Source organism: Aquarana catesbeiana, linkage group LG03 (assembly GCF_042186555.1).
Source record: "Aquarana catesbeiana isolate 2022-GZ linkage group LG03, ASM4218655v1, whole genome shotgun sequence".
Classification (NCBI taxonomy): Eukaryota; Metazoa; Chordata; class Amphibia; order Anura; family Ranidae; genus Aquarana; species Aquarana catesbeiana.
In genome coordinates this window covers 198,066,512-198,093,191 of record NC_133326.1, presented here as the reverse complement: position 1 = coordinate 198,093,191, position 26,680 = coordinate 198,066,512, and the positions used below count along the sequence as shown (strand labels likewise).

General features: G+C 44.9%; 1 protein-coding gene across 4 annotated transcripts in view; it reads left to right on the top strand.

Moving 5' to 3' along the window:
* Window positions 1-10,314: 10,314 nt before the first annotated feature.
* Window positions 10,315-26,680, top strand: part of CELSR1 (cadherin EGF LAG seven-pass G-type receptor 1) — a 254,144-nt gene continuing 237,778 nt past the window's right edge. For all 4 annotated transcript variants that reach the window (XM_073619707.1, XM_073619705.1, XM_073619704.1 and 1 more), the window contains exon 1: window positions 10,315-13,801. In XM_073619707.1, the coding sequence (XP_073475808.1) occupies window positions 10,441-13,801 (3,361 nt within the window). In that variant the 5' untranslated portion in view covers window positions 10,315-10,440. The remainder of the gene's footprint in view (window positions 13,802-26,680) is intronic.

Sequence of the window (26,680 nt, the reverse complement as noted above, 5' to 3'; positions counted from 1 at the left end):
TGCCTTATGAAGGTCGAAAAACTGGACCATGTGGCAGCCTTGCAGATTTGCTCAGGAGATGCCCCAGCCCTTTCTGCCCATGATGCCGCCACTGCTCGAGTAGAATGAGGTAATACCCCTTCCGGAGGTTCCAGACCCAAAGATATGTATGCCTCTTTGATGGCCTGCTTTAACCATCTTCCAAGGGTGCTTTTGGAAGCTTTACCTCCTTTGTGAGTACCTTCCATTAAAACAAAGAGTGAGGATGACTTTCTGATTTCCTTTGTTCTTTCCAGATATTTAAGCAGGCACCTCCTGACATCAAGGGTATGGAAAGCTTCTTCTCCTGCTCCCGAAGGTAAAGGACAAAAAGTAGGGAGAATGATTTCCTGTGTACGGTGAAAAACTGAAGCCACCTTTGGTAGAAATGCTGGATCCGTCCTTAAGACTACCCTATCCTGTAGACATCTCATGAAGGGCTCTTTAATTGAAAGGGCTTGTAACTCACTAATTCTACGTGCGGAAGTTACTGCTACCAATAAAATAGTCTTTAACGTCAAGAAACGTAATGATGCTTCTTCTATGGGTTCAAACGGTGCCATAGTTAGACCCTGAAGAACTAAAGATAAATCCCATTTGGGAAAACTAACAACAGGTCTAGGCTTTACTTTTGCCATTGCCCTAAAAAATCTGATTATTAAAGGTTCCCCTGACAGGGTTCTTTCCAAAAAAACTGATAAAGCAGCTACCTGCGTCTTGAGCGTACTTGCTGCTAACCCCTTCTCCAATCCCTCTTGAAGAAATTCCAAAACTGAAAATGTGGTACGAAAATCAAAGTTTTTACTGGAACACCAAGAATTATAGATCTTCCAGACTTTAAAGTAAATGTCTCTCGTCACTTTTTTTCTACTTGCAAGAAGGGTAGAAATAAGCCTCTCTGATAAACCCTTCCGTCTTAAGATTTGTTCTTCAGAAACCAAGCTGTTAGTTTGAGGTAAGCTGGATCTGGATGGAGAATTCGGCCCTGACTCAACAGGTCTGTCCTGATTGGTAATCTCCAAGCAGGTTTCACTGAGAGGTTCATCAAGGTTGAAAACCAGGGTCTTTTTGGCCAATAAGGAGCTATTAATATTAGCTCCGTGGACTCCAATCTGAATTTGGCTAACACCTTTGGTATCAGTTGGAACGGGGGAAAAGCGTAGGACAGATGGAAGTCCCATTTGTGAGCTAACGCATCTACTCCGAGAGCTTGATCCTGTCTCTGAAGAGAGAAGAAGACTGGTATTTTTGCATTTTCCTCTTTTGCAAAGAGGTCCACTTGGGGATGACCCCAACTCTTGGAAATCTTTTCGAATAATTCCTGATTGAGAGACCACTCTGCTTCCCTTATTTCTTTCCTGCTGAGGAGATCTGCTAAGGTGTTTTCCGTCCCCTTTAGATGGACTGCTGATAGAGAGGCCACATTGTTCTCTGCCCATCTTAGGATCTGATGCGCTAGACCCATTAGGGTTTTGCTTTTTGTGCCCCCTTGCTTTGTTAAATATAATACTGTCGTCATATTGTCTGACAATATTTGGACATGTTGATTCACTAGAAATTCCTGGAGGGAGAGGAGGCTTAAGTGAACAGCCTTTAACTCTCTCCAATTTGAAGATCTTCTTGCTTCTGGTTTGGTCCAAACTCCCTGAACCGTTTTTTCTTCCAGGTGAGCTCCCCATCCCCAGGCGCTGGCATCTGTAGTCAGCCTTCTGGTTACCGGAAAGACCCAAGGAAGCCCTTTTGAAACGTTTCCTAGGTTCCTCCACCACCAGAGAGACCTTTTTGCTCTTGCCCCCAAGTTGAATTTCTTCTCCAGAGGTTCCTGGTATGACCAATTCATCAGGATATCCGATTGCAGAGGACGGGAATGCAACCTGGCCCACTGTACCGAAGGAATTGCTGCTGTCAACAGACCCAGAGCAGACATGGCTTGTCTTACAGAGATCTCTGCGTTGGATTGAAGTGTTATCAGGGTCAACTGCATCTTCTCTATTTTCTCCTGGGGTAGAAAAATTTTCTGTTCTATCGAGTCTATTTCGTACCCCAGAAACCTTACCCTTTGAGATGGAATTAAGTTTGACTTCTGAAGATTGAGAAGCCATCCCAAACCTCTTAAATGTGTTTGAACTGTCTGTAGGTTGACCTCTACTTGACCCCTTGAGTCTGCAAACAGTAGCAGATCGTCCAAATAGGGTACTATTGAAATCCCCTTCAGTCTCAGGGGCTCCAAAGATTCCGCCATCACTTTTGTGAATACCCTGGGAGAAGAGGAAAGACCGAAAGGCAGAGCCCGAAACTGCAGGTGCCAAATCTCCCCTCCCCCCAGATTGACTGCAAGACGCAGGAACCTTTGTGATGGGGGCGCTATTGGTATATGGAGATAGGCATCTCTCAAATCGATGGAAGCCATATGACATTTGGGGGTTAGCAAATTCCTTACTGAGAAAATCGTATCCATCCTGAATTTTTTGTATTTTATGGATCGATTTAGAACCTTTAAATTGAGAATCAGGCGGAACTTTCCTGATGGCTTTTTGACCATAAAAATGTGGGAGTAAAACCCCTTCCCCTCTTGATCTTTCGGAACCTGGGAAATGACCTTCTGTTGCATCAGTTCCTGTAACAGAGACTTCATGGCCAGAGCCTTTTCCCGATCCTTTGGCAGGTTTGTGATGTAAAACCGACTTGGGGGGCTTTGTGAGAATTCCAATTGATAACCCTTTTTGATTAACCCCAGAACAAAAGGACTCTTTGTTGTTTTTTCCCAGATTGGTAAGAAGTCCTGTAGTCTCCCCCCTACTAGATGGTCATTGTTTTTTAGGGGTTTGTTCTGGGGTTCTAAAGAGTACCCCACCTCTACCTCTTCCTCTCTGAGAAGACCAGGGTCTCTTCTGTGTGTGGTCCTTTTCCTTATCGGTTTGTCGAAAAGGACGAAAATTTTTCCTCTGCTGTACCGTTTTCTTCTTCTGTGGGAAAGCTTTCTTCTTGTCTGCTGTCCTGTCAAGGACAGTCTCTAGTTCTGGCCCAAACATCAGGTCTCCTGAAAAGGGAATTCCGCACAGTTTTACTTTAGAAGCTGAATCCCCTGACCAGGTCTTTAGCCAGAGTGCTCTTCTTGCTGAGTTAACAAGCGCAGAGGACCTGGCTGACATCCTGATAGATTCTGCAGAGGCATCTGCCATATATTTTACTGCCTTAAGCAGGGTAGGGAAGGACTCCAATAAGTCCTTTCTGGAGGTACCTGCCACAACATGATTTTTAAGTTGCTCTAACCAGCACTCCAGATTCCTAGCCACAACCGTAGCCGCCATTGCTGGCTTAAGATTAGCTAGAGATGAGTCCCAGGCTTTCTTCAGTAGCCCATCTGCCCTCTTATCCATAGCATCTTTGAGAATACCCATGTCCTCAAAAGCTAACTCAGTCTTCCTAGATACTTGAGAAAAGGCAGCGTCTATTTTTGGTTTTTTATTCCACAATAGTTCCTCATTCTCCTCAAAAGGAAACCTCCTTTTGAGGGTTTTAGAAAAAAACTGTCCTCTCTCTGGGTTCTTCCATTCCTTTTTAATAGTGTCTGTTAACACTTTATGCACAGGGAACACCCTGTGTTTAATTTCCTCCAGCCCCAGGTACATCTTATCATGCACAGACAGCTGAGCCTTTTCTTCCTGGATCTCCAGGGTAGTATAAATTGCCTTGAGTAATTCATCCACCTCCTCAAGTGACAGCTTATATCTAGATGATCTTGACTCTTCTTCCACCTCCTCCTCCTCAGAATCAATGGTTGAGGGTGGAATGCTTTCCCTTTCCTCCTCCGACTCACTTTCCACCTGTCTGGAAGTGGACTGAGGGAAACTGGAGTGAGAACTCTGCTCTTGGCTGGAACTCTGGCCGTGCTTTACAAGGGAACGCACTGTCCCTAGGGCCTCTGCTAACTCCTTCCTCACAGAAGATAAGAGCTCTTTGCACTCTTGTGAGGATTCTTCTTTTACTAAATCCACAATGCAGGATTTGCACAGTGGTTTGGGCCAAGAGTCCCTTAAAGGATTTTTGCATGAGGGGCACTTTCTCCCTGTTCTCTCTGATTTGGCAGTAGCTTTCTGAAACAGAGAAACAAGAAAAAACCCAGGTCCTTTAGAACTAAGGCTTCAGAGAAAAGTAGTACCTCCAGCCAACACCCTAAGTGCCCAGAGTCTCACTCCTTTGCTGAACTGCTAATGGAAACTGTTACCCCATAGCAGACAGCAGCAGGTTTTGAATAACCACATCAAAGATAAAACACCCAGTGATATAAAAGGAAAGAGGTGCCACCGCACCTCTCCTACCTGGGCCTGGCCGGGAACCTGGGCGCCTGCATCCGCCATTGCTGCTGACGATTCCGCTGTCTCCATAGTGCAATCCGCAGCTGCTGCACTGTGTACTAGGCTCCATGTGCCAAACAAAAGGAAGTCCCGGCCAGAGGACCCGCCCCTTCCTCCTGCGTTCCAGCAGCAGGAACCAATCGCTGCTACGCCCCGCCGGAAGTATCCGCCCACCGGAACTGACATCACCTGCTGTCCGGGATTCGGCGCCGCCATGCAGAGGCCTGGCATGGACGCTCTTACCGAGCACAACCGCGGCCCCCCGAACACCCCGGGTGGAAAACTTCCGGCAGACCATTACTCCTGTGAGCCGGAGAAGGAAGGGACACCGGAGCACCCTCCTCACGTAAGGGAAGGAGCTGGGTTGGTCTGAGTACCCAAACGTGGAGGTCCTGCCAAAACCCTCTCCTTGGAGAGAGCGCAGCCCCTCTGGTTCCCCAAGCAGTGCTTCCACCATGGCGGAGGAAACACTAAAAACTGATGGCATGGTGGAAGCAGCTGCTTTTTAAAGGGGCGTTGTCACGCAGTGTTTCCTGTCTAAGAGGTGGAGCTACGCTCTCTCCAAGGTGCTGTCCTGAAAGGCGAAGGGAGAAAAAAGGGTTGTGAAAAGCTGCTCTACAGACTACCCTTTAACAAGCTAAAGCTCATGTGAACAAGCTTACACTAAGGCCCCTTTCACACTGGGGCAGTGGGGGCGTCGGCGGTAAAACTGTGCTATTTTAGCGCCGCTTTACCGTTGTTTTAGCGGCGGTATTCGGCCGCTAGCGGTGCAGTTTTAACCCCAGCTGGCGGCCGAAAAAGGGTTAAAACCGCTCGCATAGCGCCGCTATGCCCGCGGTATAGCCTTGCTGCCCCATTGATTTCAATGGGCAGGAGCGGTGAATACACCGCTCCAAAGATGGAGTTTTTTTTCTCTCCTGTCAGCACACCTCTCCAGTGTGAAAGCCCTCGGGCTGGAGAAACAGTAGCGGCAGTTTTAGGTCGGTTTGCAGGCGCTATTTTTAGCGCAATAACGCCTGCAAACCGCCCCAGTGTGAAAGGGGCCTAAAAGTTTATCTTTATAAAACAGTGAATGTAACATTCACTGCAGGTGCATGTGTTTTAAATGACAGCGATGGATTCACCTACAGTGGAGAAGACACAGCAATTAAGTATGTAATTTCACATCTGAACACTAGATGGTGCTAGATCACACACACCTGCTGCTCCTGTCAGCGGCAGCTGGTAATAAGCTGGGCGTAGCAGGCAGTCCCCTCCCTCGGGACGCCTGGGAGAGATCTGTTCCCATGGCGACAAGAACTCACGCTTTAGTATTCCTGCTTCCAACAATGTGCCCAACCGAAGCAGGAAAGTTTAGTTGTCAGCTTGCGTCTGTCCTTTTACTGGGGCTGATCGCTGATGGTGTGCATATATTTATTTATTACACCATGGAGTCCAGTCTTGTCTTGCTCTTTTGCTGCACTTTTCCAGTGCCACCATCTTTAATAGACTTGCAGTGCATGCGCATCCTGTGAGTCTCTGCCAGGGTTTGTGGGACCTGAAGAGATCACCGTGATGTGTCTGCACATGCGCCACAATACCCCGGGTACCAATTGTCCTCTGGCATAGAACCTGCAGCCTGTGCGTACTGTATATGGGATTATTATTTAAGGTACTTATATAGCGCTGTCAATTTACACAGCACTTTACATATACATTGTACATTCACATCAGTCCCTACCCTCAAGGAGCTTACAATCTAAGGTCCCTAACTCACATTCATATACTAGGGCCAATTTAGACAGAAGCCAGTTAAGCTACCAGCATGTCTTTGGAGTGTGGGAGGAAACCGGAGTACCCGGAGGAAACCCACACAGGCACAGGGAGAACATGCAAACTCCAGGCAGGTAGTGTCATGGTTGGGATTCCAACCAGTGACTCTTTTTACTGCTAGGTGAGAGCTACCCACTACACCACTGGAGATCTAGCAGGCTCCTGGGATGTGGGGTGTCTGGGTCACACGTCCCCGGAAAGGCAGTTTACTAGATCTCACGCACACAGGTTGCAGGGACTGGCAGAGCCTCGTGGTGGGTTTGCACATGCGGTGGGGCTAATGATGTCACCCTCGCCTAGGCAAAACTTTAGCAAGTAAAAAAAAAAAAAAAAAATCAAAAAAAGTTATACATTTTTTCTTTTTTTTTCTTTTGCAAATGTGTAAGGGGGGTGATAAAATAGATGACGTTCTGCTTTAACTAGATCTTTATTGGATCGATGAGAAGTTTATAAACCTTCTAAAGTGTATTCTATAAAATTAAAGATCAGGTTGGGCTGATTGTGAAGTTAAAGATGTTAATCATGAATAATAAAACTCATTTTAAAGGCCTTTCTAGTACACCTAAAGAATGGTGACAGTGTGTGACAGGCCCCTGTGTGTATAGAGAAGTGGGAATGTTGTCAATTGCCCATGAACAACCCTCTACTTCAATCCCTACACTGGCTCCCAATCACCCAGCGAATTAAATTCAAAATTCTAACCACAACATACAAAGCCATTCACAACTCTGCCCCAAGCTACATCACTAATCTTGTCTCCAAATATCACCCAAATCGTCCTCTCCGCTCCTCTCAAGACCTCCTGCTTTCAAGCTCTCTCATCTCCTCCTCCCATGCTCGTCTCCAGGATTTCTCCAGAGCCTCTCCCATCCTCTGGAACTCGCTACCTCCATCTATCCGGCTAGCCCCTACTCTTGCTACCTTCAGGCAATCCCTGAAAACTCATCTCTTCAGGAAAGCCTATCACGTCTCCAACTAATCTCCTACCACTTCCACCAGCTCATTCCCCACAGTTACAACCTTTTGTACCACCTACCCCACCCTATTAGATTGTAAGCTCTTCTGAGCAGGGCCCTCTTAATCCTATTGTATTGTATTGTATTATATTATAACTGTATTGTCTCCCTTTTATATTGTAAAGCGCTGCGTAAACTGTTGGCGCTATATAAATCCTGAATAATAATAATAATAATAATAATGAACAGAAACTCCCTGCCCCCAGCCCTCACCCAACCTGCTCTCTAGGAATGTACGATATACAGGAAGCTCCTCTCCCCCATTCATTCTCCTCGCCATGCATGACCTAAACCCTTGTAGGATAGACATAGCCATTCCAATGTCAGGTCATAGTAGTGGAGTGTCTCCCCCCCATAGGGAGATTTCAGCCAGAGGAACAGGTGGGGACAGCAGCGGGGGTGGGAGAATGGGGCTGACATACCAAAAATAACCCTAGGAGTGACCTGGATGGAGCACAGAATGTGACACCACAGGGGACACGTGTCATACAAGTCTAACAATCTCCAAGTCTGTACTACAAAATCTTGGATTTGTTCATGTTTTATTTACTAAGAAAAAAAAAAGCTTTGCTAAAAGTTATACGAAAGACTCTATGATTGAGGCTGGGTTCACACTAGTGCCAATTGGATGAGGATTCCCCGCATCCAATTCACAATAGCAGAAGATTGTGACTGGCGTTCTATGGAGCCGGTTCACGTATCTCTGCAGCAGTTCTGGTGCGATTTGCATAGGAACGCTGTGCGTCTCTTGGTCCATTTCGGGTCCGAATTCAGACAAAATTTTGGGCTGAGATCGGACCTGAAATGGTGAATGAGGACGCACCGGACTCCTGCTGTTCATATGTGATCCCAGCCTAAAGGAGAAGTCCACCTGTATGTAAAAGAGATGAGAACCCTGCAATCCGGCCACAGAGGGGGGCAGCCTGGCACCATGTTACACCCCAAACATGGATGTGATTGTGACATGGGAAGAAAGGTGGAGATGGCCCTTAGGTTCTTTTTGAAAGTCCTGATTGCCTGGAATAAGTTTGGAGTCAATGGGATTGTATAATGAAGGAGTTGGAGGCTCATTTGGCAAAGTGGATGTCGACAAAGCCTCATCTCACTTCCTAAGCTTAGTGAAGAGCAGTATACAGGCAGTACACGTGTACCAGGCACAGTATAGAGGCATACATCCGACATGTATCCGGGCAGTGTACAGGCAGGACACACGTATCCGGCCAGTGTACAGGCAGGACACACGTATCCGGCCAGTGTACAGGCAGGACACACGTATCCGGCCAGTGTACAGGCAGGACATGTAGTATACAAGCAAGACATGTAGTGTACAGGCAGGACACATGTATCTGGGCAGTGTACAGGCAGGACATGTAGTATACAAGCAAGACATGTAGTGTACAGGCAGGACATGTAGTATACAAGCAGGACACACGTATCCGGGCAGTGTACAGGCAGGACATGTAGTATACAAGCAAAACATGTAGCATACAGGCAGGACATGTAGTGTACAGGCAGGACATGTAGTATACAAGCAGGACACACGTATCCGGGCAGTGTACAAGCAGGACATGTAGTGTACAGGCAGGACATGTAGTGTACAGGCAGGACATGTAGTGTACAGGCAGGACATGTAGTGTACAGGCAGGACATGTAGTGTACAGGCAGGACATGTAGTATACAGGCAGGACATGTAGTATACAGGCAGGACATGTAGTATACAGGCAGGACATGTAGTATACAAGCAGGACATGTAGTATACAAGCAGGACATGTAGTATACAGGCAGGACATGTAGTATACAGGCAGGACATGTAGTATACAGGCAGGACATGTAGTATACAAGCAGGACATGTAGTATACAAGCAGGACATGTAGTGTACAGGCAGGACATGTAGTGTACAGGCAGGACATGTAGTGTACAGGCAGGACATGTAGTATACAAGCAGGACATGTAGTATACAGGCAGGACATGTAGTATACAAGCAAAACATGTAGTATACAGGCAGGACATGTAGTATACAGGCAGGACATGTAGTATACAGGCAGGACATGTAGTATACAGGCAGGACATGTAGTATACAAGCAGGACATGTAGTATACAAGCAGGACATGTAGTGTACAGGCAGGACATGTAGTGTACAGGCAGGACATGTAGTGTACAGGCAGGACATGTAGTATACAAGCAGGACATGTAGTATACAGGCAGGACATGTAGTATACAGGCAGGACATGTAGTGTACAGGCAGGACATGTAGTATACAAGCAGGACATGTAGTATACAGGCAGGACATGTAGTATACAAGCAAAACATGTAGTATACAGGCAGGACATGTAGTATACAGGCAGGACATGTAGTATACAGGCAGGACATGTAGTATACAGGCAGGACATGTAGTATACAAGCAAAACATGTAGTGTACAAGCAGGACACATGTATCCGGGCAGTGTACAAGCAGGACATATAGTATACAAGCAGGACATGTAGTATACAAGCAGGACACGTATCCGGGCAGTGTACAAGCAGGACATGTAGTATACAGGCAGGACATGTAGTATACAAGCAAAACATGTAGTGTACAGGCAGGACATGTAGTGTACAGGCAGGACACACGTATCCGGGGGCAGGTGTGAGGAGAGGTGTCCATGCAGTATATACGGGGAGGATAGCAATGACCAGGCGGTGTACAGGTAACAGTGACTGGGGTTTGTGCAAAGTGTGAGGCGAGGTCTCGGGCGGTATGTAGGAGGTATATGAGGCGATAGGTGACTGCAGGTGTTATACGAGGCTCGGTGTCGGTCGGTATGTATATGAGACGATAGGTGACTGCAGGTGTTATACGAGGCTCGGTGTCGGTCGGTATGTATATGAGGCGATAGGTGACTGTAGGTGTTGTACGAGGCTCGGTGTCGGGCGGTATATGAGGCTGTAGGTGTTGTACGTGTCGGTCGGTATGTATATGAGGCGATAGGTGACCGTAGGTGTTGTACGAGGCTCGGTGTGACTGGGGCGCTCCTCCCCGGCCGGCTCAATAAAGAGGGGAATGTGGGAAGCTCCCAGCAGGGTGTCGGACGGAGAGCAGGTTTATGTTAATGAGGTGGGCGGGTCTGTGCTGAGGGTGAGAGGGGGGTGGGGGGTGTTGAAGCCATTTTGGAGTGAGTTGAGTGAAGTTGCGGGTGGCGGAGGAGAGTTCGGTGTAGCCGGGATGCCGCCCCCCAGCCCGCGCTGAGGGCTCAGTGATGGAGGCGGAGATGTGGGCTCTATGTTGGGGGCTGAGTGTTCTTCTGGGGGTCCTGCCGGTCGGCGGGAGGACAGTAAAGGTGTACGGAGGATCGGAGTGGACGTACGGCTGGAGAGGTCCTCCTCCGGTGATCGGGGATGTGGAGCGGACAGAGATCGGGGAGCTCCGTCTACAGAACAGGACTGGTTGTGATCGGAGGTCAGGCGATCCGGTGATCATCCAGCTCCGGTCCCGGACGGTGTCGGTGTGGATGAGGACGGAGGTGGACAGGCACGGAGCGGACTGTTACTTCAAGTACCGGAGGAAGAGCCCCGCCTGGCCGGCTGAGCCCGATGTGGATGTGATGTACGGGGATCGGTCGGGCTGTGTTCCGGGGCTCGGGATCCGTAGCCGGGATCTGTTGGGATCGGTGTTGGGACTATCAGACTGTCAGGTGCGGGGACCATCCCGCTGCATCGCCCCTCTGTACCTGCTGTGTCGGGCCGGTGATAATGATGATGAGGAGGATGGAGGCTCCCGGGACCTTGTAGTTCGGGTCAGGACTGAGCAGAGGAGCCCCAAGAGACTGGGGAGGAACGTGAACACTAGTCCTCAGTTCCAGCTCCATAGCTACCAGGCTTCGGTGCCAGAGAATGAACCGGCGGGGACCCGGGTGATCTCGGTGAAAGCCACCGATCAGGACTCGGGGGAGGCGGGCCGGCTGGAGTACTTCATGGAGGCTTTGTTTGACAGCCGCTCCAATGATTACTTCTACATGGACTCAGAGACCGGCACAGTTACCACCAGCCAAGCCCTGGACCGGGAGACCAAGGATACCCATGTGTTTAAGGTGACGGCCACCGACTTCGGTTCCCCCAGGAGATCGGCCATCACCTACCTGACCGTCACCGTCAGCGACACCAACGACCACATCCCACAGTTCGAACAGTCCGAGTACAGGGAGAACATCCGGGAGAACATCGAGGTGGGCTATGAAGTGATGACTATTCGGGCCACCGACGGGGATGCCCCCTCCAATGCCAACATGGTCTACAGGCTGCTCAACGCTGACGGGGAGGAAAGTTCCGTGTTCGAGATAGACTCTCGGTCGGGGGTGGTGAGGACCAGGGCCCAGGTGGACCGGGAGGCCATCACCTCCTACCTGCTAATAGTGGAGGCCAATGACCAGGGCAAGGACCCCGGGCCCCGGAGTGCCACCGCCACTGTCCACATCAACGTGGAGGATGAGAACGACAACTACCCGCAGTTCACTGAGAAGCGCTATGTGGTGCAGGTGCTGGAGAACGTCCAACCCAACACTAAGATCTTGAAGGTGCAGGCAACCGACCGTGACACCGGCACAAATGCCAACATCCACTATGGCATCATCAGCGGCAACATCAGGGGCCAGTTTATCATCCACCCCTCCAATGGGGACATTGAAGTCAACTACCCGCTGGACTATGAGGTGGTAAGGGAGTACAACCTGAGGATCAAAGCTCAGGATGGCGGCCGACCCCCTCTCATCAACACTACCGGCATGGTGTCAGTGCAGGTGGTGGACGTCAATGACAATGCCCCCATCTTCGTCAGCACCCCTTTCCAGGCCACTGTGCTGGAGAACGTCCCCATAGGGTACTCGGTTGTCCACATCCAAGCCAACGATGCTGACTCCGGGGAAAATGCCCGCATACAATACAGCCTGACCGATCTGCCCCCCAACTTCCCCTTCATCATCAACAACAACACTGGCTGGATTACTGTGGCATCCGAGCTGGACCGGGAGACCGTGGAGTTCTACACCTTTGGGGTGGAGGCCAGAGACAACGGAGAACCCGTGATGACCTCCTCAGCCAGTGTCACCATCACCTTGCTGGATGTCAATGACAACAACCCCACCTTCACTGAGAAGGTCTATCAGCTGAGGCTGAACGAGGACGCAGTGGTGGGGAGCAGTGTCCTTACAATGACTGCTGTGGACAGGGATGTCAACAGTGTGGTGACTTACCAGATCACCAGCGGCAACACCAGGAACCGCTTCGCCATCAGCAGTCAGAGTGGAGGGGGGCTAATCACCTTGGCCCTTCCACTGGACTACAAGCAGGAGAGGCAGTATGTCCTCACCGTCACTGCCTCCGATGGCACCCGCTCCGACACCGTGCAGGTCTTCATCAATGTCACCGATGCTAATACCCACAGACCCGTCTTCCAGAGCAGCCACTACACGGTGAGTGTGAGTGAAGACAAGCCCATAGGCACCTCCATAGTCACCATAAGTGCCACTGATGAGGACACGGGAGAGAATTCCAGAATAACCTACATTTTGGAAGACAGCATTTCTCAGTTTAGGATAGATCCTGATACAGGGACTATTACCTCATTGGTAGAGCTGGACTATGAAGACAAGGCAGTCTACTCACTGGCTGTCACTGCTAAGGACAATGGCATTCCGCAGAAGTCTGACACCACCTATGTGGAGATACTGGTTTTGGATGCCAATGACAATATGCCTCAGTTTCAGAGGGACAGATATCAGGGTGTTGTCTTTGAGGATGTCCCAGAGTCCACTAGTGTCCTTCAAATATCTGCTACAGACAGGGACTCTGGGTCGAATGGTTGGGTCACCTACACGTTCCAGGGAGGGGACGATGGAGATGGAGACTTTAAGATTGAACCCTCTGGCATAATCAGGACCAACAGAAGACTGGATAGAGAAAATGTACATGTGTACAACCTCAAAGCCTTTGCTGTGGACAGGGGAACCCCACCACTGAAAACTCCTGTGGACATCCAGGTGACTGTCCTAGACATCAATGACAACCCTCCAGTATTTGAAAAAGATGAGCTGGATATTTTTGTGGAGGAGAATAGCCCTGTAGGGACAGTTGTTGCCAAGATAACTGCTACTGATCCTGATGAAGGAACTAATGCCCAAATAATGTACCAAATTGTGGAAGGAAACAACCCCGAGGTTTTCCAGTTGGATCTCTTTAATGGTGACCTAACTGCATTAGTTGATCTGGATTATGAGGTGAAAACAGAATATGTCATTGTGGTCCAGGCCACCTCAGCCCCCTTGGTCAGCAGGGCCACAGTCCATGTGAAATTATTGGACCAGAATGACAATTACCCAGTCCTGCAGGATTTTGAAATCCTTTTTAACAACTACGTGACCAACAAGTCCAACAGTTTTCCATCAGGGGTCATTGGGAAAATCCCTGCCTATGATCCTGATGTCTCTGACACCTTACACTACAGCTTTGTACAGGGGAATGAGCTGAATCTGCTTCTCCTCAATCCTTCCACTGGAGAGCTCAAGTTAAGCCGAGACTTGGACAACAACCGACCTCTGGAAGCTCTCTTGAGAGTCTCTGTTTCAGGTAATTTATTTTATTATTTAGTTATTTTATACCTAACCGCATAACTATTGTGTAAATCACATGCTGTTTATAGATGGATAAGGTGTAAAGAGAATGTATTATAATTAGAATGTTGCTGAAAGTTTAACATTCTCTCCAGTGTAGCAGATAAAGTAGATGTGCCTGCAATAGAGCTTAGCCTGAAGAGTTCTGGACCCTTATGGAAGGCTGGAGGTTACCAGTGACAGAGCACAGAGTCTCCTAAAGCTCCAAACCTTTTCAGAGCTCTGATCTTATCTTTGTAGATGTCTCCAGCATGTGCCATTTGCCTATGATCACCTATATTATTGTCCAATGCTGAAATTATAACAACCAACCTTTAGTAAACAGAGTGCTCTTGCAGTGTTTTAAAAATTGTGTACATTGGTGTTACTTGCTGTAGAATGTTCCATAGACCCATGAAAGTTTGGCCAATGCTGTTTGTAAATCATTTTAAAACAAGTAGTATCATTCCTATGTGTGTAATCTTTTATGCTCTTAGTTTCAACTTAGTATTTAGCTGTCCTCATACTACTAGTGCAGGCTCATACATCTATGCGTATAACAATTTTTATAGTAGTTAGAGCTGTCAAAAGCACAGGATGATACATATGTAGGTAATGTTTAGTAAAACATGTTGTGAAAAATTGTGTGCAATAACTGCCAGGGAATGATCAATGACAGCCAGCTCCTAGATGATTGCTGTGGATTACATCTCTATCTTAATATCTGTTAATATAGGAAAGATAGCTCCTGAATTAGTTCTTACTAGTCCCATCCTTGCCTCTAGTCTTCTGAGTGGACAGTGAGGGAGCCCCAGTGCACCGATGAGGTCTCCTGTATTAGAAGGTCATCGCTGTGCCCATCACTGTAACACTCTATCAGAGTCTGACAGGCTCAGACTGATGACCTCTCTGTGTGATTCTGGGTGTGCAAAATGTTGTTAAAGTAGAACTATAGCCAAAACCTTTTATTTTTTTTTCCATTTTGGATAGAGTAAAAGAGGGTTATGACCCCTGTAAGGTAAATTTTTGCCCTCTTTTGTCCCATTGGGGAGATTTCCCTTCACTTCCTGTCCTATAGCCAAAACGTAAAGTGGAACCCTGCAAATTAAGGGAATCTCTTATGGACCCCCAGGTCACCAGAACTAGTGTCCCCATTGGAAAGTTTCCCTTCTATTACTTTTCTGGGGAAAACCCAAAATGTGGGATTTTTCTGTTACTTTCAGGCAGGGTTCCCTCTGCCGTACATAGCGCCTCACACAGCAGGGGTCCGGTTCATCCCTGTCCATCGTTCCAGGTCTGATTTTTGGTCCGAACTTTTGGCTGAATTTGGACCAGAGGATGCACAGGACTCCTGTGTAATTCGCTCCGGAGAGGTGTGAATCGGCTCCATTGAGAGAGCCGGTCACAATCTCCAGACATGTGAATTGGATGCATAGAAATCCACATCCAATTCACAATGGTGTGAACCCAGCCTCTATGATAATGGTAAACGGGACAAATAGGGAGAGTGAATCTCCCTAATGGGGACACAGACAGCAATAAAATCTGACAGGTGTTCTAATCCCTCTCCACTCTACCAAAACCCCGCCAAAAAGTTTTTTGCCTTTTAGTTATACTTTAATCTAAAGTAAATAATGGTTTTACACAAACCTACTAGCGGTATTTAAAACATATGTAAGGTTTATAAATAGAAAACCGAGTTCCAGTTATTTCTATATCATTCTTATAGCATGTTTGTCTCAGGCAGACCCTGAATTGCTGTGTCCAGGCACAATCACTTGGAGACTGGAGTTGGGGAACTACTTTTTAATGGTAAAATGTTGCTGTAAGCCCACATTCACATTGGGCCGGTTTGGCATGCGATTTGACATGTCAAATCAGAGCCTATTGCTAGCAAGTGCTGTACAAGCGGTGCAGCGCCGTACCGATTCCCAAAAGTAGTTTTTGGCAACTTTGGGGGCAATTTCAATGAACCTTTGTGCATGAACCTGCACAGATGTCTGTCAAATCGCCCCCCGAATCTGAATGTGGGCGCAATTTGTGTGTATATGTATTTTTATATGTATGTGTGTGTGTGTGTGTGTGTGTATATATATATATATATATATATATATATATATATATATATATATATATATATATATATATATATAGGCGTGTGCCTGGGCACACCCTAATCACTACATGCGGTGCTGATTCCCCCCGTATTGCTCCTTCCCCTCCCACCTGCTGTGCTGCTGGCTTCCCTCCTCTCCCTCCAGCTGCTGCAGGGGGATGTTTCAGGATGGAGAGCAGCCTTTATGGTTTTAATTTTCACAGGGCGGTAGTCGGTTAGGCTGGCCATACATTATACAATTTTCACTTTTAGATTTACCAAATTCATATAGTAAAGGTCAAACTTATACTTTTAATTTGTATGCAGTCAGGCAGACCATTACACTACATAGTTGAATGTAAATCTAAAAAAAAATTGAATAGGAAAATTGTAGAATGTATGGCTAGCTTAAGATTGTGGCATGAAACCCACATGCCAAGGTTCTAGGTGTAGTCCTGGACTCTGAACTCTCCTTCAAGCTACACTTCCAATCACTGTCCAAATCTTGCCACCTCAACCTCTGCAACATCTCCAAAATACACCCCTTTCTAACCAATGACACAACAAAGCTCTTAATTCACTCGCTGGTCATCTCTCGCCTCGACTACTGCAACTCCCTTCTCATTGGCTTACCGCTACACAGTCTATCACCTCTTCAATCCATTATGAATGCTGCTGCCAGACTCGTCCACCTAACAATCGCTCTGTGTCTGCCACTCCTCTCTGTCAATCCCTCCACTGGCTTCCCCTCGGCCTTAGAATTAAATTCAAAATCCTAACAACTACGTACAAAGCCATCCACAATTTCGCCCCCAGCTACATCACTAGCCTAGTCTCTAAATACCAACCTACTTGTCCTTCGTTCCTCTCAAGACCTCCTGCTCTCTAGCTCCCTCGTCACCTCCTCCCATGCTCGCCTCCAGGACTTTTCCAAAGCCTCTCCAATCCTATGGAATGCCCTACCCCAATCTGTCCGCTTATCTCCTACTTTATTAGCTTTTAGACGATCCCTGAAAACCCTTCTCTTCAGAGAAGCCTACCCTACCCACACCTAACAACTGCATTTTCATTTTCTCCATCACCTCATCCCCTACCCCTTTTGTTTCCACTTGACTCTCCCTTCTAGTTTGTAAGCTCTAATGAGCAGGGGCCCTCTGATCCCTCCTGTATTGATTTGTATTGTAAGTGTACTGTCTGCCCCCATGTTGTAAAGTGCTGCGCAAACTGTTGGCGCTATATAAATCCTGTATAATAATAATAATGAAACTGCAGAAGTAGTTTAACCACGGTGTGCGCTGAACTGGTGAAACACATATGTAAATGTTAACCTGCTCCAGACCACCGGAGTTTAAAAATTCAGCTTTGAGTGAAGTTAAGCAAGCCATAGATTATGCTATTTTCTTTCCTTCAATCATGGATTGCATGATTCTTTATTTTTTTGAATTAATTATTTTTACGACAAGCCAGTGATTGTTTGTCTCTATATTTATTTTTTTTCTTCTTTTTCATTTTGCTGTATGAGTCACCTGGGTAAATAAGAAATCTGGCTAAATTCACTTCTGATGTCTGCACCCACCCAATGCTTGTAAAAGATCTGAATACTGAGGAAGGGGGTGTATATCGCGCTGATGCTTAAAAGTGTGTTGAAAGCCGAAACTTTTTTTAGGTTTGAATAATGTAGGAGGATTTCTGCCATGTCAGATTTTTATTCCCAGCTGTGCACTCGTTGGGGTGATTTATTGTCCTAGTAAACATTGTTACAGAAACTCAGAGTGAGGGATAATCCAAAATGTCTAGTTGTCTCCAGAACAGGAATACAGGGGAAATTTTCCAGTGAGGACAGATGTTGTGGTGGTAACTGTCCTCTGAGGTGTGGTGTGATTTTTCTTTCGCTTCCCATTGTAGCTATGGCACGGGAAGTAAACAGAAATTTCTCTATTGGAAAATAAAAACCTGACAATTCTTACCTGCTCTATCAAAAACATAAAGGAGATCTATAGAAACCGCATTAGCTTTCATTTTATAACACCGGTATAGTAATAGCGATGCAAACAATAGTTATTGTTGACAATACAACTTCTACTTTCATTTTGCGAATGCTGCCTGTCTGTTGGACATCCCTGTCCACAGTTTCCTGGATTATTTGCATGCTTTGCTCCTTCTTTTTTTCCATTCAGAGGGCAGGCTCTGTGAATTTTGTGACACAGCAATGACTACTCGCAGAACATTAGTATATATCCGACTTCAAGGAAGTAAATGTTTGGGGTTCATAAAGTGTTACTAAACCCAGTAATATGAGAATCCCCCCCAGTGCCCACAGCTTATAAATCTTCTTTTTACATTAAAATACTGCCAGTATATACCTTTTTGGATAATCTGTATACCACGGTCAGTGATAAATGGCACAGTTTCTCCAGTGCTGAGAGTCCAGGAAGGAGGGGATTTTCACTACTTGTGTGATGCCAATATCATGTGACCTAACTAGCTCCGAGAACAAGAAACTGTTCTCTCCAGCATAAAAGACACAACTGAGCATGTGCAGATTGGCTAGCCTGCCTGTGTTAGCTGGCCTTCCTCAGATAGACAATGCAGGAGGGGAAGGATCTATGCATACAGGATAAAAGAGCCTTTTTACACAATGCAGAGGATTAACCCCTTAAGTTCCACAGTGAGTATGCAAAAGCATTTGACACAGTTCCCCATAAACGTTTACTGTACAAAATAAGGTCCGTTGGCATGGACCATAGGGTGAGTACATGGATTGAAAACTGGCTACAAGGGCGAGTTCAGAGGGTGGTGATAAATGGGGAGTACTCAGAATGGTCAGGGGTGGGTAGTGGTGTCCGCCAGGGTTCTGTGCTGGGACAAATCCTATTTAATTTGTCCATAAACGACCTGGAAGATGGGGTAAACAGTTCAATCTCTGTATTTGCAGACGATACTAAGCTAAGCAGGGCAATAACTTCTCCGCAGGATGTGGAAACCTTGCAAAAAGATCTGAACAAATTAATGGGGTGGGCAACTACATGGCAAATGAGGTTCAATGTAGAAAAATGTAAAATAATGCATTTGGGTGGCAAAAATAATGCAATCTATAGACTGGGGGGAGAACCTCTGGGGGAATCTAGGATGAAAAAGGACCTGGGGGTCCTAGTAGATGATAAGCTCAGCAATGGTATGCAATGCCAAGCTGCTGCTAACAAAGCAAACAGAATATTGACATGCATTAAAAAGGGGATCAACTCCAGAGATAAAACGATAATTCTCCCGCCTTACAAGACTCTGGTCCGGCTGCACCTAGAGTATGCTGTCCAGTTCTGGGCACCAGTCCTCAGGAAGGATGTACTGGAAATGGAGCGAGTACATAGAAGGGCAACAAAGCTAATAAAGGGTCTGGAGGATATTAGTTATGAGGAAAGGTTGCGAGCACTAAACTTATTCTCTCTGGAGAAGAGACGCTTGAGAGGGGATATGATTTCAATTTACAAATACTGTACTGGTGACCCCACAATAGGAATAAAACTTTTTTGCAGAAGAGAGTTTAAGAAGACTCATGGCCACTCATTAAAATTAGAACAAAAGAGGTTTAACCTTAAACTACGTAGAGGGCTCTTTACTGTAAGAGCGGCAAGAATGTGGAATTCCCTTACACAGGTGGTGATATCAGCGGAGGGCATTGATAGTGTCAAGAAACTATTAGTTAAGCACTTGAATGACCGCAACATACAGGGATATACAAGGTAATACTGACATATAATCACACACATCGGTTGGACTTTTTTCAACTTCACCTACTATGTAACTATGTAAGTATAACAAGCATGCTATGCTGCATATACAGACTGATTTTACTGTTGTGGGTTTAAGTTTACAAACTCCAAGATTGCTCAGAATAATTTTTGGCTGGAAATAATTGAAATTCAATAATTCAATGTGGAAATCTATGATTTTACATTTTGACCATAGATCGACTTTGAAAACATATTGTTTAAAGCTTTGCTATAAAGAAAACTGGCCAGCCTGATAGACCCCGCCCCCTTCAGCTTCACATAATTGCTCACCCTACTGATGAGATATTAAGCCAGAGCTGATCTTCACAGTTCAGCGAGCAGGTTTAGGGTAATCCTCTACTCCAGGGGTAGGCAACCTCGGCACTCCAGCTGTGGTGAAACTACAAGTCCCATCATGCCTCTGCCTCTAGGAGTCATGCCTGTGATTGTCAGGGTATTGCAATGTCTCATGGGACTTGTAGTTTCACCACAGCTGGAGGGCCGAGGTTGCCTACTTCTGCTCTGCGCGCTACTAAGAATCTTTTTCTGCAGCCCAGGCATGCTTTTGTAGGTGTGTTCAAGTGTTCATGAAGTGTGCTGGAAATACTTTTATTTTTTTAAACAAGTTTCATGTTTCCAAAGTTCATTTTTTTAAGTGTACCGTGAGGCAAAACATCCTTGTAATCCTGTGCAGGGCACTTACGTAGTTTTTCCTCTTCTCTACATTTTAATGTTCTTACGCTTTGGGTCAAGCTTACAAGGCACGCTGTATTGTAAGTACTATGGCTACATACAGTATGCAGTACTGTGCTCCAGCAGTGGGTCCCATCCCACTCCTGGAACTCAAATCGTTTGTTAACCCCAAAAAAATAAATCCTTCTCCTTTAAAGCATGTTATGACACAATGCATGTCCTGTCATTTGGCCGTCTGTAACACCTAAAAAACCTGGCTGATCCTGCCAGTTTCTACCCTCCCCTGTGTAAACTGACCACGGTGTATCATGGCTGCTGAGCCCTGACACCATGGTCAGTTTAAGTGCCTCTGTCATCCGCAGCCTGCTGTCCTGCGTCTCCTCTGCATCATCCTCCTTGGGGAATTCTGATGTAAGGGAGGCTCTGGGAACCTTGATTGCAAGGAAAGAATGCAGGGGAACCAAGGGAACTCCCTTTTTTTTTTTTTTTTTTTTTTTTTTTTTTTTTTTTGTAAGGCGGGACTTCTGGGGACTTTGATTTAGGGAAAAATATGTGCACTCTGATGTAAAGGGGGACAGGAATGTACAGAGGGAATGCTGAGGACTTCAATTTAGGGCAGCTCTGTGGACTTTGATGTGAAAGGGGTCAAACTGGAGACTGAGGTAAGGGAGCACGCTGGGGACACTGATGTAAGGAGGGAATCTGGGCACCCTGATGTATTGAGTAATGGTGGGGACTCTGACGTAAGAAGAGATTCTGTTTTGCAAATAAAGTGTATGCCATATGGGGCAGGGGGGTTGCATTGTGAAGGGGAGGGGGTGGTGGGAGGATGGTGGGAAAGGGGGGGGGGGGGGGCACCAAAATGCACCTTTGCCTAAGTAGATGAAAATCCTTGCACCGCCCTGCTTGCACATGATTGGATGATGGAAGTCCAGCAGAGCTTTTGCTTATTTACTTACAGGGTGGATTTGATTTAAACCACTAGTAAAAATGCTTTATTTAAATCAACGCTTAAATGGAAAACAATCGTTAGATTTTTACTCCAAAAGCATTTTTATTAAATTTGATGAAAAAACCCCCCCCAGATTTTTATCCACCCTGTTTATTAAGCTATGGAGCAGCTGATCTTGCAGAGTGCACAGTCAATTTGCCTTTAGTAAATCATCCGCGGTGTATGGTTAGCTTTATTTTTCAAATTTAAAATGAATGCTGGTTGTACAATTTTGCATAGCTTAGTTCAGTATCTTCCATCAATGTGGACAAATCATTTCCATGACATCTGGGATAATACCCAATACCCCATCCAATATAGCTACATATTCTTTAAAATATGTATTTACATTTTTGTTTTTCTGTAATAGTACATTTTGTTTTGCTTTTGAACTAGCGTCTTTTAATCCCCTGCATGTCAACATGTAGATGGAGAAGGGGCAATAATTAGGTTCTACTGCGTTGTAGTCCCCTACATGTAACAAATTGTTGGTTTGAGTGGGGAACACTGATATAAATACCTTTATCAGGGAGCTATGGTTCTCTCACTATCCAATCACAGTCAAATTGAATAGTTTCAGGCAAGGATAGATGGATGAGAAAAATAACTAAACACCATTTGTTTTGTTTTGTTTTTTTTTAAATTCAGACAGGTCACACATACTGTAAGTATTTTAACAATGCTTTTTACCGTTTGCTTACATGTACATGATACATTTACAGGAAAAATTGGCACAATTGGAGTCCTTGCCTCCGTGGAAGGCAAAAATTATCATAGGCTTGAATTTTTGCCAAAAACTGATGCTAACTGCAACCCTTACCCTTCCTTCTCTTATAAACCAAGTGACCGAACTTGTTTCTAGAGTAGTGTGTTTTTTTTTTTTTTTTTGCCTTGCAGCAACTCATGGTGAAATTAGAGGCTAAGTTTTACAAACGTTCTGTGAAACAAGATTTGCTATTTTCTCAGCAAAATAAAAGTTGAGAAAATTTGCCTGTTTAGGCTGGGTTCACATATAAGTGAATTGGATGCTTTTTAAACCGCATCCAGTTCACATAGCATGTGATTGTGCCTGGCTTTCAATGGAGCCGGTTCATACATGTCAGGGGCGGTTGCGGTGTGGTTTTGAAGAGTCCTGTGCATTTTTAGGTCCCGTTCAGGTGCGAATTTAGGGAAAAATTCGTACCTTAGCCTAGGTTCACATTGCAGCGATTTGGCATGCGATTTGACATGTTAAATCGGTGGCAGTGGCACCAGCTGACACGGTGTGACGCCGACTTTGCGTCACGGCACCGATTCCCAAAAGTAGTTTCTGCACTACTTTCGGCAACTTCGGGGTGCGATTTTTGTATAGGGATCTGTGCAGCAACCCACACAGATGTCTCTGAAATCGCCCCCGAAGTCGGACTGGCATGTGGGAATGAGATTGTTCGAGTTTATTCCCGCTGTCAGTGTGAACCTGGCCTGAATCGGTGAATAGAAATGCACAGGACACCGGACTGTAAACCCCACAGTAGATATGTGAACCCAGCCTTATGGAAAAGTCTCCTGCATATCCAAGACTAGCATTCTTCCTTTTAGAACCTGAATTGGAATGATTTCTAGAACTAGAATGGTTGTTAAAAAAAAATCTATACTTACTATGCAAATGTTGATCATGTCTACAACATAGATGGCGTTGTAGTAGTAATTTGTAATGCTTAACAAACTGGCATAAGACACTGAATATTATAAATGAATCGGGATTAGTCTAGCATCTGTTATTTTCCATTTTGCATTATCGATCTGAAAGTACTTTTTGGACTAGTTGGAACTTCAATGGGAAATTTGGTCTCTGGTAGCCCTAATGTTAGAAAACAGCAAAAGTTCAGTGTAGCAAGTTTGTCAATTGTCATGAGCTGATGTGTTTTTATATTTACGTTAAAGTGAGCAATTAAATTTTAGTATTAAAAAAAAAAAAAAAAAAAAAAGTCTTTCATGAAGGCAAGTAATGATTCTTTTAGCACTGTAATAAATACAGCATACCTATCCCATTCTCCCGATAAACACCAGCTCCTTATCTTCAGACAGCGGACAAACAGACTAAACAGAGCTACTGTAAGAGTTCTGGAGGAGGCTGAAGAGCTCTGTGAGAGCCGGGATTGACATGTTAGGACAGATCGTTTAGAACTAGTCTTTTGTATAATTGGATAAGGAAATTCTGTATCACTTTACAAACGTATCCGTCAAAATGATGTGAATCACGAAATGCAATGCCAGCAAGCTGATTATTATTTTTTTTTCTTCCTCTTCACACAATTGAGCATATTTTTCATGGGAAAGGGATCTTTTGGCAGCACATGTCTCCTTATGTTGAGGGTTTCCCATTTGTATAAAACTAAGCAGAGCTGCAGAATACACATTTCTATAGAGTGCATATGAGGAGCTCTGCGATACACAAACAACCTTTTTATTGACTTTTTTTTTTTTTTTAAACATTAACATTTTCTCTATACACATACTCAGAACGTTTACTTATTTATTGTTTTATTACTTTTAAAAATATAATAATGTGGTTTGCATACAACAAAATTGGAGCAAAAAATGAACCAATAAATGTGGTGAGGATAATTTTTTAATCCATTTTTTTTTTGTAGGCCTTTGGTATTGAATGCCCAATGGTCAAGGCGGCCTTCTATGACTGTGACTGCTTTCTCTCTTTAAAAAAAAAAAAAAAAATGTATTGAGAATGATGATTGTTAATACTGGTTGGCACTTTAGAAGGACTTATCCCTCATTTTCTGGAACACATTTTGGCTGATTGCTCTCCTTTCCAGCTCTTCTATGTTCCATCTATGAATCAGTGTGAATAGTTGGATGGTAGTAAAACTTTTACCATCTAAGGCCTGGTTCACAGCTATGCGCGTGGCTTTGGGAACCGTAGCGATTCCCACACCTGCGGTGAAAATGTTCTGTTCTGAGAGTGTGCGGGGCTGCCATTCATTCCGAATGACCAATGTTCTTGCACCCACAAATGTAAAATCACAATGTGGGTGCAAGAATCGCAGGCAAATCACAAATGACCAGGCGATTTCACGGTGGTTCACGTTTTAAAAAAGCACTTTTTTTCTGTGGGAAACGGACACGGCAGCCCGCAGAAACACTGAACTGTGCACCTAGAATAAGGGCCCTTTCACACTGATCTTCTTCCCTTTTTTTTTTTTTTTTTTTTTTTTTTAACTGAAAAACCGAAGTGGAAGAAAAATGCATTAAAATGCATTTCTAAATCCTACGAACTCTTCACATCAGTTAGTAGCATTTAATTTGCGTTTTTGGCTGTTTTTCACATTTTTCCACTGCAAAAACGCAGTAAAAACAATTTTTATACATGGTCTGTTAACCAAAATTTAGAGACTTTAAAGTGTTACTAAACCCACAACAGTAAAATCAGTCTGTATATACAGTAAAGCACGCTTGTATTACTCACTGTGGACCTTACAGGGTTAACCCTCTGTATCTGTTTGATCCTGTCATCCTCCCCTTCTTCCACAGTGCCCAATCCTTCTGATAGAACAGAGCCTTGGGGGTCACACTGTAAATGCTCAGTTTGGTGTGTATTAGTAGAGAGGTTTTTTTTTTCTTGGAACGGTGCATGTGATCAGCACAGGCCATTCAGCATTGTCCAGACAGGGTCAGGGGTCATGCAGCCTCATAGGACAGTCAGAGGAGAATGAAAACTCTAAGACTGCTATATATTGCTAATGAGAAAAGGTATTTAGCAGTTTTATATTTACTAAAATAATTGCATTTCCATGTTCTATGTACTCTGGGAGACTGGAGATAGTGAATGCAGGTTCCTGGGTTTAGTAACACTTTAATATTAACCTGCACCACCAATATGGCCAGAACAACTTGGCCCAAGAAAACTTTGTAGAGTGCCTGCACTCCATAATGAAGAGTCCTATAGATTATAGTTGTTTGCTCGTTTATAGGAGTCCTATGAGTTTCCACTCCTCTAGCTGCACTCTATTGTCCTGAGGTTTTTATGCTCTTGATTCCAGTTTTACAAGTAAAATGTGTCTATTTGTTGATTGGGAGGAATATGATATATTAGATTTTTGTGGGAATAAGTTGCAGGTCCCACATCTTTCTTGTGATAAAATAACTGAGCTGCCTGTGATTTGTTATAGCAATGACTTCCAGATCACAGAGAAGAAATACAGGTGCAGCATGTCCAAGTCCTGACTCTATGTGGATGTCAAGGTACTTGTGAAGCTCTATGTACTTCTGCCAGGAACAAATAACATTTCATTATTTTTAAAGGACTGGCACTCTTGCCAGCTAGACTCAAAACATGAAAGAAGGAATCGACTTGTTCATGACTGATGATAGACCACGGCTTGCTTCTGATTTTTAATTGGTTTTAAAGTGTCTGGCAAGCATGGTTTTTACAGTTAGGAATGTCATAAAGAATGTTCGGTAACATGACATTTAAGCCTGTATTCTTCAGTTTTCGCCTGATGATTTTGTCTGCATGTTTCTCACGTGAGCTGAGCAGATAGTTTGGTCCTTTAGTGGTAAATGCAGCGTGGAGGTTGACACATTGTCACATTGTCACATGAGAACACCCAGATCGATCGGCACCTGTGGAGGCTCCACCATGCAGCTGGTGGCTTCTGAGTCAATGTGCTGCCTTTTTTCTTGTCTTTAGTTTCTGTAAAAATAAAGCACGTGGTCCCGTCATTGTGATATTCTAAGCTCCTCCGAGTGTGTTTAATCACACTACAGCTGAGTGGGTTGAGCACAAGTCATAAGTACAGTGAGCTGAATTTCGGCTTCTACAACATCATTTACTTCATATTTTATGAATAATGAAGCTGCAAAAGTGCATCAAAGTGTGATTAATCCTACTGTTTTGTATTCTATAATCTTCATATGTTTTGTTCATAGAAAGCAATGAATCTGAGAGCTGCAGACTTCTGGTTTTGCCTGAATGTTAGGTCTGTGGGAACGATGGAATTTAGAAATCCAGAAAATTGTTACTAGATTGGACAAATCTACGTACATGTGTTCAGGAAAATCCAAGATCCTGCTTGATTTGCAAATTGATCAGCTTTATTAAAATCATATTTCACTTGAAAGCATATGGCTTTATTCCAGAAGATGGGAGTGTGGTCTGACAGGTTGATCATGTAGAAGCACATTTAGAAGTCAGGGACACTGTTGTCACTGTAATATAGGAAGTGAAAGATGCAGATTTTAAACAACATTAACATGCTAAAGCTTTTGTATGCATTCAGTGATTGGGTTTACCAGAGGCGGCTCTCTAAT